The sequence below is a fragment of the Bufo gargarizans genome, chromosome 6, assembly GCF_014858855.1.
Source record: "Bufo gargarizans isolate SCDJY-AF-19 chromosome 6, ASM1485885v1, whole genome shotgun sequence".
In the NCBI taxonomy this organism is placed as follows: Eukaryota; Metazoa; Chordata; class Amphibia; order Anura; family Bufonidae; genus Bufo; species Bufo gargarizans.
Window position 1 is genome coordinate 86,384,571 of NC_058085.1, and position 16,738 is coordinate 86,401,308.

Consider the following 16,738-nt stretch of genomic DNA (forward strand, 5'->3'; position numbering starts at 1 on the left):
GGAAGGCGAAAAAACCTCACTGAGCCTCAGCCATCAGCTTCAGATGAGGAAAAATTCCTTCCCGACTCCACGCATGGCAGTCAGATAGGTCCCAGAATCAATGACTAAATAATCTGTCCACAGAAGGTTGGCCATATTGTACTTTTGATTAGGGGAATGGCTGAACTGGGGGAAGGGCAACTGTGTTGATCCATAGGAAGGCGATAAAAAACCCCTTTATGACATTTGCCAATCTGTCCTGATCTAAGGGGAAAAACACTCCTTCCTGACTGCAAATATGGCAGTGGGAATATAGTCCCTGGATCAAATGCCCGTACACATACTCACAGTCATCCAGCATTGATCTGTGAGCTATAGGACCAGTGTCCTCTCTCAAGTGTGTTCCGGATGTTTTTCTTCAGCCCAGTGCCAATCGCAGGTCCAGTCTTCATATTTCTTCATGGTCTTCATGCTGTAGGATATATGACAGGATGTATCAGTACAGACACCACAAGATATGGTATAATATATAAAGACTGTGTGCTACATGTGAAGATCATGGATTTACAAATAGAACATGTCCCATTGTTGTCCATTTTGCGGACAATAATAAACATTTTTAAAGCAAGGTGGGACGTGCAGAATATGAAAATGCAGGACGCATACATCTGATAACCATATTTCACGCATCCATGGTTTGTGGACCACAAAACACATTCAGTTATGTGCATGAGGCCTAATAGTCATAAAACTGAAGCTTCATATTTGGAACACTTTAAATCTTGACTTATTAGGAAATTTATACAACTATATAGGAATACCACTTATTTCCAGCTATATACCTGGGTCCATTCTTCTGTCCATCCATCAATCTTCTCCAGGAGCTCAGGAGGACATCTTGCTCTGATGACATTAGAGCGGGTGGAGGGTTTACCAGGTGACAAATGAAAACCCTCTGAAAATGGCCTGATCTTTAGATGGTAAAGGTCCCTTCTTGGCTGCTGCTGCTGCTGCCTCCATTCTGTCCAGGTAAAATTGCCTGGGACAGAGTTGAGGTATAGATGGCTATAAGCAAATAAATAGATGAAAATGAGGATATGATCATCACAAGCTGTCACAGACCTGATATGAAGCTTCTGGTGGTAGTATTATCACATATAATATGATCACCTTATGTACTCATCCTCCACCATAATAAGATATATTCTTTCTGGAGGAGTATAAAGCATCTTAAATGCCATATTAGGTTATTAGCCTACACTCCTTACAGAGGTCTACCTCTAACCAGCTCCATTCAACAAGTATTTGTTATAATTACAATCATGTCTTCTTTAAAGGCATGGACTAGTGAAATCAAAATTAGTAGATTAATAGAATACTTGGAGGTGTCAGATCTGCCTGAGCAGCTTTCCCTTCTGGTCCCTCTCTATGGCATGTATATACCCTACTATGACCTATGCACAGAAGATATCATCTTGAGAGAACGCCTTTAAAAGCTTCATAAAGAATATTTGAAAATCATGGAGGATATATATCTCAGAACAGGAACTCAAGCACGGTTCAGAACCTGACATTTTAATTGATTAGTGTTTGTCCTCCGCTGCACCCTCATGTGGGTTGTGGTGCTCTTCTCCACTAAGTCATACATAAAAGCTCTGTATGGTGACATGCATTCTTGGATTTGGAGTTTAGTGGCCCAGTCACCAAACTGCCATGTGCTGTGATGGCTGTGCCCACCTGCCAACATGTCCCCCAATCAAGCCCCTGACATTGAGAATCGTATATAGCATATGAAGTGTATGTAGAGCAGGGTAGAGCTTCTCTTTATTACTTACTACAGGGATGTGTGGTGGGGGCATCCGAAGGGCTTCCACTGAGACCCAGTCAATATGCTGGAAGAAACGATGGCCTCGGATGTTCCCGTGGACTCCTAAGCGCTTGGCAGGATCTTTCAGGAGGAGCTGAAAATGAGGAATGTAATTATAACTTAGTCACTATTTTGACATCTGAGCACAAGGACCAATCAGACTCCAGAGCTTACATTTTCAAAGGATAGCTGGGAAATGAAATCTGCAATCTGATTGGTTTCTATGGGCGACTTCTCCACTTTTCTTTTGCACCAGTTTTGATATATTTTGCCTAATGTTTATTCTGTCTGGATACTGGACTCAGGCTGTAGTGTCAGCAATGGGAGATTTTAGAAATCTGTGGCTGCTTGTTACATAAACTCCGAGAGGTGGACTAAATATGTAGACGTGTCCTCAGTACATTAACTACCAGGCTCTTAAACTCTTATTGCAGTTAACAAGAAGTGCTGGTTGTGTATCGCTATCCTGCTAGCAGCATCTCTGAGGGGCGACCCTTCCCGAACACTACAGTGGTGAGTACTAGTGAAGGAGATCATGGTGCACTATGGGGTATTGTAGGGAGAGATGTCTTCTATCACAGGTTGTCATGTAACATTGTATACAGTACAGTAGTGTCATGTAGGAACATACTGACCTTTTTAATGATGTCTTTAGCGCCGGAGCGTGTTGTGCGCTGACTGGTAATCATTTCATTTAAGATGACACCAAATGAATACCAGTCCACTCCGACGCCATACTCCTCCCCAGCCAGCATCTGCCAGAAAGGAGAGAAGAGTGATACACGGCTTATACTATAAACCCGCACTGTAGGTGCTCAGGCTGTGTCACACAAGGTGTTTAGCTAAATGAGGACAAGATGTTCTGCCTCCATCCAGCTGCAGATAAACTGTAACCACAAGGTCATCTGCTGCTGTAGGGACAGACGTTGCCTTGTAGCCCTTCTGTTTCTGATAAATGGCTTTCATATGAAGGTGACAGAAGGAACCTCACTGCTATAGGCTCAGTGTGACTGAATGCTACATGGTGGTCCATTCATTGGAACAGGCGCATTCTACTGCCATGTTACCTCAACTATTACACCTCATACACTCTGTAGAAGAATGCGTGAAAAATAAGTATTTGCAATAATACAGAAGTATTGCTGTTAATAGTACAGGAGTTCAAAGGATTGCTGGTTCAACTTCCCTAAGAGAACACCGTCAAAATCTTGACTCCAAAATTGCTGTTTTTATGTCACGGGGGCATGGTCAGCCACCCATAAAAAAATTATTTTCTTTTATGCCAGTTTTCTGGCGCAAGTGAAGCCAGAGATGTGCAGATGATGGGAGCTGTGGTAGATTTCCGGTTAGGCGCATGCAATGGAGGAGCAACGTAGGGGATATCAAGACCGATGCAAAAAGGCAAGGAAGAAGAATGCGGAAAGCATAATTGCCAAAATTGGTCTGGTCCGGAAAGGGGTAAGAGGAGGCATTTATTAATACATAATGATGAGAAAATAAGTGATTAATAATAGGAAGAATTACCATCATTAAAGGGATTTCTGGGTTCAGAATATTCATTATACTTCTTCAGAATAGGCCATAAGTATCAGAACAGTGGGGGTCTGACTCTCGAAAACCCCCCCTCTCAGCTATATGAAGGGGCCATGATGCTACCTGCAGGATATCGCAGCCTTTTCCCGTTCATGTCAATGAGAAGAAGCTGCAGTAGCCTGCATCAAGTAGATGGCGTGCAGTAATCAATGAGGAGGCCGTAGAGCTCACACCATCAATGTGGACCCTTCAGACAGGTAATAGGTGTGGGTGCCAAGAGTCGGACCTCCACCAAACTGATGTTGATGGCCGATCCTGAGGATATGCGACCAATATTCCAAACCTGGAAAACCCCTTTAATACAAATGGAATGGCAGAAATGAGGAAAACTCCCTTTTTCTCACCTCAGGAGCCACATAGCCTTCTGTCCCAGCATATTCGGTGGCTGTGCGGTCTCCAAGCATGTTCTCAAGTGCGAGACCGAAATCTGTGATCTTAATATGGCCCGTCTCAGCCACCAGGATGTTCTCGGGCTTGAGGTCTCTGTGGACAATTCCCTTAGAATGGAGAAATTGGATGCCACACACGAGCTCAGCGGCATAGAATCTGTCAGAAAAGTAACTAAATCAATATAATGCGAGGATAGCACAGAAGACTGTTAGACATCCTTACCATTCACTAAACTAAGAGGCAAAATATATATCTTATCACTGTCAACGGAGGAGGCTGCATGGTGGCTTAAAATCCCTCACCCCATTAAGCAGCTCTGCTATTGGAGGAAACCAGTTGTAGTCACATTCTAGGACCGGTTGCTTGTGACTATTGATGGCCATTCCCGGAGAACCCCTTTAGTTCCTGGGAATGTGACTAAGGCTTCTTCACATCACACAGGGGAGATCTGTTCTCCTGTATGTCTTTTAATATCAGATGGAGGATCACAGCCCAAGGAAGAGAGGAGACATTCCCTAACATTTCCTGAGGAACATTTCTTCAATCCTTCTTTGGTAGAGAAGAAACGGAGGAGCAGATCTCATCAGTGTGATGTACATAAGGCAGGACGCTGTATCTAATATTTCACGGCATTTTCGGACCGTTTAGCTGAGGTTTTGTATTCAGCCTTACCTTGCACTGGGGATGTCAAGCCGCCCCTTCATCCTCAGGAATTGATCAAAGTCCCCGCAGCTCATGTATTCCAGCCCAAGTAGAAAAAGCAACTGTGACATAGAAGACGCCATTACCAAACCATCAGATCACATTTACTGTACAGAATATAGCTAGTGGCTTTTGAAATCCTTGAAGGGATATTCAAGTTTCATTACGTAACAGTTATTCTTTGTGTATAGTGAAAGATTATACAGTTTTACGATCTTTCTGTATCAGATTGTCAGTTATGATCTCTGCTTGCAGTTATGAATAGAAACCTTCACTGCTTTCCTGTAGCTGCTATAAATCTGTCCTGGACCTGTGATGGAGACATGGTGCTCAGCACTTTACTAGACACAGAACTGATAACTGTTCTCTAATGATCCAAGTGTCCGTGTGTCCAGTACATGGCGAGGAGAAACAATGAAGGATCCTATTTAAGAGATCTTACAAACTGTGACGACTTGATGCAAAAAGTGCTGTATTTTTGGATTACAAAGGAACATTTTTCCCTTAGGCCCCATTCACAAGACCATTTTCTTTTCCAGACTGCAAACTGCGGATCTGCTAAACACGGACACGGGTCCTTCCACGTGCTTCTAATCCGTGCCATGCCCCAAAAGATAGGACACGTCCCCTCTTTAGCCGCATCTTGCGGATCGTGGACCATTTGAAGGCAGTGAGTATGCTCCTCGAAGCAGGGAGTACATAGTCGTTTAAGTTTTAATGGAGTTTTTAATGGAGCATTGGTCACACAGGCAAACTACCTCTTCATTCACATGGGGACTCAGTCACCCCTGTTCTTCTTATCACTGGGGGCCCCTGCAATCCTACCAGACCCATTTGCTCTGACATGGATAGTCATCCTGTCAGGTGTTACAGTGAAGGGTCTTGGGTTCTCCAGCGAGTGCTGCTGGTCCCATTTTCTGCTGATTGGGGTACAAGTGGAGACATTTGATAAAAGTGAGGTTGTAAGTAGTGTACCTTGGTCTGAAATGCAAAGTCTGCGTGGACAAGGAAGGGGCTCCCAGATGCCAGCTGTAACACTCGGTGCTCCACCAACACATCCGCCTCATTGCAGTTGGCAAGCATGGCTCTCTTGCTGATGATCTTCACAGCATACTTCTGATGGTTAGAAGTGCCCTCAGCCAAGACGACCTTTCCATAACCTCCCCGCCCGAGCACATGATGGAATATTAATCTCTCCCTGATGTTCTCGGAGATTGTGCTTCTAGAGCAGGTTGGCCGAACACCACTGTCCTCAACTGGGGGGGAAATAATAGAAAAACATGAGAAGGCATTTAAAGGGATATTCCCATCTGAGGCATTAATACCACATTGATTGTCTTGGCCCTTTCTGTTACTCTCATAGACCATTGTTGACAACAGTAATGAATCTTCGTAGCCGTGTACAGAGCTTGGCCTTCTCCAGCAGTCCCATAGACTTGGATCGGTGATAGCTGGGGGACTATACTATTCTATTTAATAAAATCTAGCACCTTTTAAATAAATACAGAGTCAGAACAGACTCCAAATAAATGCAGAAAACAGACCCCCTAAATAAATACAGACCCCAGACCAAGTGCCTTAACCCCTTAAAGGGGTTGTCTCACGTCAGTAAATTGTATTTATCATGTAGAGAAAGTTAATACAAGGCACTTACTAATGTATTGTGATTGTCCATATTGCCTCCATTGCTGGATTGATTCAGTTTTCCATCACATTATACACTGCTTGTTTCCATGGTTACGACCATCTTGCAATCCAGCACATGTGGCCATGCTTGCACACTAAAGAAAAAAGTGCTGGCCTATGCTCGCTCCTGCAGTCCCAGCCACCAAAATGGCCGGCACTTTTTCCTATAGTGTACAAGCATGGATTGCAGGGTGGTCCTAACCCCTGGATACAAGCAGTTAACATTACAGCGTTCATTCTGAAAACAGAAACATTTCTTTGCATCAACATTTTCTGACACCCACAGCTTTTTTAGACTTCAGAGCTGTATGAGGGCTTGTTTTTTTTTTTGCAGAGTTATCTGTAGTTTTTATTGGTAGATTTTGTGGGTACAAACAACTTTTTGGTCACTCTTTATCTAATTGTTTTGGAGTGGCACAAGGTGACCCAAAATGGCGAATTGGGTGTTTTTATTTTTTCTTGTTACAACATTCACCTCGTTTTAAAAATATTTTGATATTTTATTACTCCAGACATTTTCTGACGCAGCGATGTCGGTTATGTTTTTTTATTTATTTATATATTTTAAATATAAAATTGAGAATGGGGGAAACCTAATTTTTTAACATTTTTACAATGTAATTTTTAGCCCCCCTGGGGTAATTGGACATGTGATCTTCTGATCCCTCGTCCCATAGACTGTAATAGAAAACGATTGCAGTCTACAGGATTTTCACAGTCTGACAGTTAGGCCCTGTCTTGAGCATGCAGCGAATGCCCGTGGGAACCAGTGTAGAGGATGGGAGTGGTAGTTGCCCTGATGAGGTTTTGTGTTGTCACGGTGTCCTACCTCAGGTTGTCGCTTCTTGGGGTCTGTTGGAGTGAAAGTAATTGTACTGAAGAATGAGCCCAGAGTGAAAATGTTGAACCTGAGATACATACAGCAGCAGCAGGCTTTAGTGCAATTCTTCCAAGCCACCAGCTGAGGAGGTACAGTGCAGGTTGGATGGCTGCACTTAGATAGGACTGGCATGGCCACTTGTACTGGACTGCAGGCAGCTAGCCGTGACAGTCCTGGGAACTTTCACAAGGTCCCAGGCTGTCATGAAAACTGACTGGAGACCCTACATTCGTGTATCCTCATGGATGCCATGGTTGCAATTGACAGCACTATTTGAGGGGTTAAATGACAAGGATCGGCATTAGGGATGAGCGAATCGACTTCGGATGAAACAAGGTATCACTTGCATATCACGTACATGATTTTTCCATAAGGGGTTAAAAGGTTGTCCCATAATTACATGAATCCTATTTGCCATTTACATGCTGAATAATCCAGTGAAGAGTTCTGACATTTACTTGTACAGTACGGCGCCACCTGGTGTTTAATGTGCACCTACTGAGCTGAGCGCTGCTGGTCACAGATCAGTCCCTCCCCTCACAGTGCTCCTCTCTGGTCACTGCAGAGCGGCTACAAGACATGGCTTCCCGGTGTCCACTGCAGAGGAGCTAATAGGAAGGCCTCTTCCATGCAGAAAGCTATTTCTATCGGCTGTTGTGCCATGAACACAGGATCACTGTGCAGAGACCTGGCTCTGGGGAGAGTGAGCACGTGTGACCAGCAGCTCAGTAGATGGACGCGCACGTTGCGGTACTGTGAACACCAGTTGGTACTATACTATGTAAGTAATCGTCATACCTCTTCACTGGATTATTTTCTAATGGTATGTGAGAGCCAAATGTGCTTAACTATGATCTATAAATGAATATGACAAGTAATGGTGGACCAACCCCTTTAACCCCTCCTGACATGTGACATACATATACCATATGACACATTTCGCAGGGGAGTATATAGGGTAGACTCCATACACAGTGGGAGTCAAATATTTAATAAAACGTTTCATAACATTAAAAATATATATTTTAAACTAAAAAAATAAAACAGTTTTCACATTTATCATATGAAAATGCAAACAATAGTAATATATCCATAACTGGCATCACCATATCTGTAAACTTCCAACCTATTAAAATATCCCATAAAGTGAAAACATAAAAAATACACAATGTGAGAATTGCTGCTTTTTGGTCACTTTAACTCCCAAACAATGGAATAAAAAGTGGTCAAAAAGTTGTATGTTTGGTATCAATAAAAATTAAAGGTCTGCCGAATAAATACAAAAGTTCTGGGTTTTAGAATATTTTATTTTGTACATGTAGTAAACACATGGATGTAGTATCACCATGACTGGAATGACCGGCTGGATACAGATAACATCATTTTTACAGTGAACACCATTAAAACTAAATCTTTGTAAACTTGCAGACCAGACCCCTGAATAAACACCCCGGAGTAAATACACGCCCCATAATACATATAGACCCCAAACCACCCTAAATAAATACAGTTTTCAAAGCTGCTGCAGAACAGCATTACACAGGTCAGATGCTGCAGACCTTCTCCCAGTCCATTACTGGGGGCGCTTTCCCACTTACATATTCAGGTCAGTATTTGTGAGACTAAACCCACAGAGGAAGGATTATGGAAACCTCTGCATTTCTTATGTACTTTCTGTTCCTCATGTGAAAGTGGCCTAAAGAAAGAAGTTCTGCAGCAGCTGCAGGGTGTATCACAAGGAGTAATGCACTTCCTAGAATACATTATTAAGAATATTAGAAGTCACCTTGGAGGTCAGAGATGTGTAGACGTGCTCGGCATGTGGCCTTCTACATTTCTATGGACATGGAGCTCCTGACCACTTCTAATCATTCCCATTAGGGGCACATTGCTCCATGTATCAGGATCACTCCTGTGCATGCAGGGTTGTTACAGTGTGTACTGTGCACACTATAGGCTACTGTTTATGACAGCCTGTATTCTGTCCATGCACAGGCTCTGCTGACAACTCATACAGGACACTATCGGAGTGATTAGAAATAATTCCTAGAACATAAAATACTTAAGACTGGACTGTGTATGTCCTAATTCACACTTCACTGCCCCAGCCCTGTATCTAAATACCCTGACCAAGACAAAATGGCTTGTTGTCGCTCCCAAGGAACTGAGCACCCAGGATACATGGCGGCTAGCACTCCTCCCCCAACCCTAGTAACCCCCCAATAAATGTGGAATCCCCTTTCTTCTGCTTGTCTCAGGTCTCAGCGCTACAGATTGGATTAATGTAAAGTTATAACAATGTGTCCAGGATGTATAACTTCTATATTCCTATATGTGTGCATCTACCTGAGACTCTCTGGTCCTCCTGCTGGTCTTCTGTCTTCGGGACGTCTTCCTCTTTCTTGATCAGGGACTTCTTTGCTCCTTTTGAAGAGATAAGGATGAGTTTTCTCTTCTTGGCACTTTTGGGCTCTGTAGTCACATCGTCGTCCACTTGAATGCGCTGATCCTTAGGAGACATCTTCTTGGAGGAGCTGGATGTTCTTCTCTTCTTGCTCCTCTTGGGTGTCTCCTTCTCTTCATCCGCTGAGGTCAGGATGGTCCGTCTCTTCTTCCCTCCTTTCCTCCTGATGAGAGTCTCCTCTTCTTTCTTCATCACGTTCTGCTCATCAGCCGATGAGTCAGAAAATCCTCTTCTTTTCTTCGCTCCTCTCTTCCTCCCAACAATCTCCTCTTCCTCCGAATCCATTATAGCGCTTTCCATAAGGTCAGCAGATATGTCCTCCGTCGCCAGTCAACTCTAACTGCCACTTCCAACTGCCACCTACCATTCAGATACGGGCACCACAGTTGCCCTGGTTACATGGTTGTGATGTGAGTAGGAACTGACCAATAGCATTCAGCCATTTCTGCCATCTTTTATTTATTTTTTATATTTATTGAAAATACATTTCTTCTATGCAATGTAATAGATTTAAGTTTCCATTTTACTGTGATTTTAAGTAAACTCAAATGAAATGTGCTGCAAAGGTGGAGCAATAATCTGCATTATAAAGATGGCAGGAGAAACATGTGCCTATTTATTAAACAATTCTGTCTTTATGATAAATCTCTGCATTGTGCTGTTCTTCTGTTATTCCTCCTGGAAATTTATGAACAAACTGAGCGTTACTATTCCTCTTGTCAAAGGGTTATGTCCCTATACAGTTGTATAGTGTGGACAATGGGAATAGTAAGAACAGGCTGGAGCTACACAAATACGTTTTGTAGAACTACTGATTGTTTTTGTTACATTTTGAATCTAATTACTTAAAGGGGTATTTCTACCTGGGACATTGATGACATATCTCTAGGACCCACTTTTGTCTCCAGAACGGGACCTCTGTTCACCACTATGGGAGTTAAGAAGCAGAAGAATAGTAGAGCGTTGGATCGGTTACTCCTGACAGTCTCATATATTTCAGCCCACTTGCTTGGCTATTTTGGGAACTCCTATGTCATTGAATGGAGAGCATTTCATAGTCTGCATGGTGTGCTGTCCTTCATTTTGGTGGCCAAGTTCTCTAGACAAGATCGGATCCCAGAGGTGGGACCCACAGCTATCAGTTGGGTTCAAGTCTGGCTGAACCACTCAAGGACATTCCCAGAGTTGTCCCTAGGCCAATCCTCTGCTGTCTTGAAGGTGAATCTTTGGCCCAGTCTAAGGACAGAGCACTATGGATTGAGGTTTTCATTAAAGGGATTGTCTCTCTTTATCAAGTGGCATTTATCAAGAAGAGAAAGTTAATACAAGGCACTTACTAATGTGTTGTGATTGTCTATATTGCTCCATTTGCTGGCTTAATTTTCCATCACATTATACAATGCTTGTTTCTATGGTTGCGACCACCCTGCAATTTATCAGTGGTGGTCGTGGTTGCATACTATAGGAAAAGGCGACGGCCTATCTGGTGTCTGGGACCTTGGGAGCTCACATAGGCTAGTTTTTTTTCCCTATAGTGTGCAAGCACGGCCACCACTGATGGATTGCAGGGTGGGCCTAACGGTGGAAATGAGCAGAGTATAATGTGATAGAAAAATGAATCAGGCTAACAAAGGAGGCAATATGGACAATCACAATACATTAGTAAGTGGCTTGTATTAACTTACTCTACATGATAAATGGTATACAGACGTGGACAAAATTGTTGGTACCCTTTGGTCAATGAAAGAAAAAGTCACAATGGTCACAGAAATAACTTTAATCTGACAAAAGTAATAATAAATTAAAATTCTATAAATGTTAACCAATGAAAGTCAGACATTGTTTTTCAACCATGCTTCAACAGAATTATGTAAAAAAATAAACTCATGAAACAGGCATGGACAAAAATGATGGTACCCCTAGAAAACACAGAACATAATGTGACCAAAGGGACATGTTAATTCAAGGTGTGTCCACTAATTAGCATCACAGGTGTCTACAACCTTGTAATCAGCCATTGGGCCTATATATATGGCTCCAGGTAATCACTGTGTTGTTTGGTGATATGGTGTGTACCACACTCGACATGGACCAGAGGAAGCAAAGGAAAGAGCTGTCTCAAGAGATCAGAAAGAAAATTATAGACAAGCATGTTAAAGGTAAAGGCTATAAGACCATCTCCAAGCAACTAGATGTTCCTGTGAGTACAGTTGCACATATTATTCATAAGTTTAAGATCCATGGGACTGTAGCCAACCTCCCTGGACGTGGCCGCAGGAGGAAAATTGATGACAAATCTAAGAGACGGATAATCCGAATGGTAACAAAAGAGCCTAGAAAGACTTCTAAAGAGATTCAAGGTGAACTTCATGCTCAAGGAACATCAGTGTCAGATCGCACCATCCGTCGTTGTTTGAGCCAAAGTGGACTACATGGGAGACGACCAAGGAGGACACCATTGTTGAAAACGAATCATAAAAAAGCAAGACTGGAATATGCCAAACTACATGTTGACAAGCCACAAAGCTTCTGGGAGAATGTCCTGTGGACAGATGAGACAAAAATCGAAGTTTTTGCCAAGGCACATCAGCTGTATGTTCACAGACGAAAAAATGAAGCATATCAAGAAAAGAACACTGTCCCTACTGTGAAACATGGAGGAGGCTCTGTTATGTTCTGGGGCTGCTTTGCTGCGTCTGGCACAGGGTGTCTTGAATCTGTGCAGGGTACAATGAAATCTCAAGACTATCAAGGAATTCTAGAGAGAAATGTACTAGCCAGTGTCAGAAAGCTTGGTCTCAGTCGCAGGTCATGGGTCTTGCAACAGGACAATGACCCAAAACACACCGCTAAAAACACCCAAGAATGGCTAAGAGGAAAAAATTGGACTATTCTAAAGTGGCCTTCTATGAGCCCTGACCTCAATCCTATTGAGCATCTTTGGAAGGAGCTGAAACATGCAGTCTGGAAAAGGCACCCTTCAAACCGGACACAACTGGAGCAGTTTGCTCATGAGGAGTGGGCCAAAATACCTGCTGAGAGGTGCAGATGTCTCATTGACAGTTACAGGAAGCGTTTGATTGCAGTGATTGCCTCAAAAGGTTGCGCAACAAAATATTAAGTTAGGGGTACCATCATTTTTGTCCATGCCTGTTTCATGAGTTTATTTTTTTACATAATTCTGTTGAAGCATGGTTGAAAAACAATGTCTGACTTTCATTGGTTAACATTTATAGAATTTTAATTTATTATTACTTTTGTCAGATTAAAGTTATTTCTGTGACCATTGTGACTTTTTCTTTCATTGACCAAAGGGTACCAACAATTTTGTCCACGTCTGTATGCTTAATTAAGACAACCACTTTAAGAATATGTCTGTACTTTGCTCCAATTAGCATTCCCTTAACTTTGGCCAGTCTCCTCGTCCCAGCCAGTGGAAACTACTCCCTTAAAGGGCTTCTGTCACCCCACTAAAGTCATTTTTTTTTTTTTGGGCTAGTTACATTCCTTATAGTGCGATATATGAAAATATAATGGTATTACTTACTTTCATTCAGCCGTTTCTTATAAAAAACGAAGTTTTATAATATGCAAATCAGGTCTCTACCAGCAAGTAGGGCGTCTACTTGCTGGTAGCCGCCGCAAAAAAACGCCCCCTCGTCGTGTTGATTGACAGGGCCAGCCGCGATCTCCTCCTCCGGCCAGCCCTGTCAGCATTTTAAAAATCGCGCGCCTCTGTTCATTCGGCGCAGGCGCTCTGAGATGTGGAGGCTCGTCTCCTCAGAACTTCCTCAGTGCGCCTGCGCCGATGACATCACCGAAAGAGAAGACGTCATCGGCGCAGGCGCACTGAGGGAGTTCTGAGGAGACGAGCCTCCTCATCTCAGAGCCCCTGCGCCGAATGAACAGAGGCGCGCGATTTTTAAAATGCTGACAGGGCCGGCCGGAGGAGGAGATCGCGGCTGGCCCTGTCAATCAACATGACGAGGGGGGGCGTTTTTTTGCGGCGGCTACCAGCAAGTAGACGCCCTACTTGCTGGTAGAGACCTGATTTACATATTATAAAACTTTGTTTTTATAAGAAACGGCTGAATGAAAGTAAGTAATATCATTATATTTTCATATATCGCACTATAAGGAATGTAACTAGCCCAAAAAAAAAATATGACTTTAGTGGGGTGACAGAAGCCCTTTAAGCATGAAGCTGCCACCACCGTGCTTCACTGCAAGGATGGTATTAGGCAGTGCCTGTGCAACCCACGGCAGCGACAAGGGGTCCCTTTTTAGATGAGATAAGTGTTTCATGACGCCAGTTGCAGTGAAGCAACAAGGGCACAAGGCCCCTTTGAAATGATATAGTAGATGGTACCCGATTGTAGGAATGTCTGAGTGGTATGGGGCGGCCTAAATGTCCCTTACTTTTGGTGCACGTGTCACGGTGCTCCTACCTGAATAAGCTGGAAGCCAGGCGTTGTCGTCCGAAGCAGAAAAATAGAGGATAGTTGAATTAGAGGATGGAGAAATAAATTTAGTCCAGACCTTGTGATGAAGTTCAATAAAAGCTTTACTTTCAATAAACGTTTCTCCAACAGTTTTAGGCTATGTCTTGGTTCCCAGCAGGCTTTAGCATTAACTCTGGCAGGCAAACAAACTTTACTCTGCCACATGTGTTGCTCTCTGGCTCTGCTGTGCTGACAGTCTGACTGAATAACTTTGCTTTAGCTGTCTGCTGCCACTTATCTCTTTGTAGTCTGATTCTAGCTTAATCCAGGGAACCTTTTCTCCTGGCTTCAGAGGCCCCAAGCTGTGGCCTCCACATTCAGCAAAGCTGAAGGTGCTCTGGCTGGCTTGCTGGGCATGGACACATCCCCCAGTGACGTGCCCAGCCCCTGCCTTCTTTTCCCTAGCAGGGGGTCAGCTAAATTGACCTCTAACTAACTAGTCCTCTTCCCTCCTTAGAGGGAGAGTTAGAATGGAAAGAAGGGTTGCATTCTCTCTAAGTGTAGCTCTGCCATGCTTACTGCCACCTACTGGTGAACCAGGGTAACTACGCTTAAACATGAACAGTCTCATAAAAATAGGAATGCACATTGTGAAGGACTTGGAATAAATGTATAAGTGACATTATATTAGACCATTAGAGATAGTAGCAGGGTGCAGAAGTTGTAATGCCACTCCAAACATGACACTTAGAATTGCGGCAGAAAAGTCCAAACTTTATTTTATCAGGCCAGAGAATCTTGTTTCTCATAGTATGACAGTCCTTTAGTTGTTTTCTTGTGTCTTTTACTCCTAGCTTTTACTCATGTCTTATACTGAGAAGAGGCTTCACTCTGGCCACCCTGCCATAAATCCTAGATTGATGGAGTGATGGTTGACCTTCTTAAAGTTTTTTCCCATCTATACACCATATATTTGGAGCCAGTTTCGGACTGTGGAGCCAAGGCCCCACCAGTAGAAGTGACTCTAGGGGCCCACGCTATAGTTTCATGAAAATATTGACATTTAAAGGAGTTTTCCGGTTTGCATCAAGAACCTTTAACCCCTTAAGGACATAGGATGTACCGGTACACCCTATTTCCCAAGTCCTTAAGGACAGAGGACGTACCGGTACGTCCTGACTTAAAATCGGAATTCCGGCGCCGCGGGGGTTAATAGGAACGGGACGCCGGCTGAAATCATTCAGCCTGCATCCCGTAACAACGCGGGGGGGTCATTTGACCCCCCGTATCGGCGATCGCAGAAAACCGCAGGTCAATTCAGACCTGCGGTTTTCTGCGTTTCCGGTCCATTCGGGTGTCCTGTGACCCGATGAACCGGAAAAAGACTGCGATCGGTGGCGTAATTATACACCACCAATCGCAGTCCGAGGATTTGGAGAGGCGGTGCTGGCCCTGGTGCTGAACACTGCTGTCCAGGGTGCTGATTGGTGTAGGGGAGAGAGGCGCGAGATTCAAACTTCCTGCGCTCCTCTCTACCCTCCTCTTCCTGTCCAGCACCCTGACCGTGCAGCATCGTCCAGCACCAGCTCCTGTGTCCCCCTAATCGGCATCCATCACCCTCCTGCACCCATCGCCACCCAGGTAGATTAGGGTCAGTGAGGGAGAGGCACCGTTAGGCAGGGAAAGAAGGGAAAAGTAAGTTAGGAAAAAAATTTTATTCCAAACTTCCATCTATCCATCTAACCCTAACCCAGACAAATTTCAATTTGAATCCATTTTGCCGGTAATAAAGCAAGGGTTAACAGCCAAAAAAAACTAAATATTTATTGCCCCGATTCTGTAGTTTGCAGAAACACCCCATATGTGGTCGTAAATGGCTATATAGCCGCACGGCAGGGCATAGAAGGAAGGGAACTCCATACGGTTTCTGGAAGGCAGATTTTGATGGACAGTTTTTTTTTTTGACACCATGTCCCATTAGAAGCCCCCCCTGATGTAGCCTAGACTAGAAACTCCCAAAAAGTGACCCCATCTAAGAAACTACACCCCTCAAGGTATTCAAAAGTTACTTTACAAACTATGTTAACCCTTTAGGTGTTCCACAAAACTAAATAGCGAATGTAGAAACAATTTTAGAATTTCATTTTTTGTTACATTGCCTCAAAAAAGAGTAATATAGAGCAACCAAAAATCAAATTTACCCCAAAAAAAGTCCCAAAACAACAACCACCTTATCCCGTAGTTTCCTAGATGGGGTCACTTTTATGGAGTTTCTACTCTAGGGGTGCATCAGGGGGCTTGAAAGGGTACATGGTGTAAATAAAATCTGCCTTCCAAAAACCATATGGTGTTCCCCTTCTTCTATGTCCTGCCGTTTAGCCAAATAGTAGTTTACGACCACATATGGGGTGTTTCTGCAAACTACAGAATCAGGGCAACCCATTTTGAGTTTTGTTTGGCTGTTAACCCATTTTTCCAGTAATAAAGTAAGGGTTAAAATGGAAAATTTTCCAAAAAATTGAAATTTCAAATTGTTTCTCTATTGTTCTGCCATTAACTCTTGTGGAACACCTAAAGGGTTAACAAAGTTTGTAAACCCAGTTTAATACCTTGAGGGGTGTACTTTCTTAGATGGAGTCACTTTTTTGAAATTTCTATTCTAGGGGTGCAAGGGGGGGCTTAAAATGGGACATGGTATAAACAAAACCAGTCCTGCAAAATCTGCCTTCCAAAAC

The 16,738-nt window shown here is 43.3% G+C and overlaps 1 protein-coding gene across 1 annotated transcript; it reads right to left on the reverse strand.

Moving 5' to 3' along the window:
- Positions 1-909: 909 nt before the first annotated feature.
- Positions 910-9,618, reverse strand: LOC122941981 (protein kinase C delta type-like). Its single transcript, XM_044299476.1, has 7 exons — positions 9,444-9,618; positions 5,507-5,787; positions 4,502-4,593; positions 3,784-3,985; positions 2,482-2,601; positions 1,815-1,940; positions 910-1,044 (listed from the first exon to the last, which is right to left on the reverse strand). Exons 1-7 carry the CDS (start codon positions 9,616-9,618, stop codon positions 910-912), a joined length of 1,131 nt encoding a protein of 376 aa, XP_044155411.1.
- Between the last annotated feature and the right edge of the window lie 7,120 nt (positions 9,619-16,738).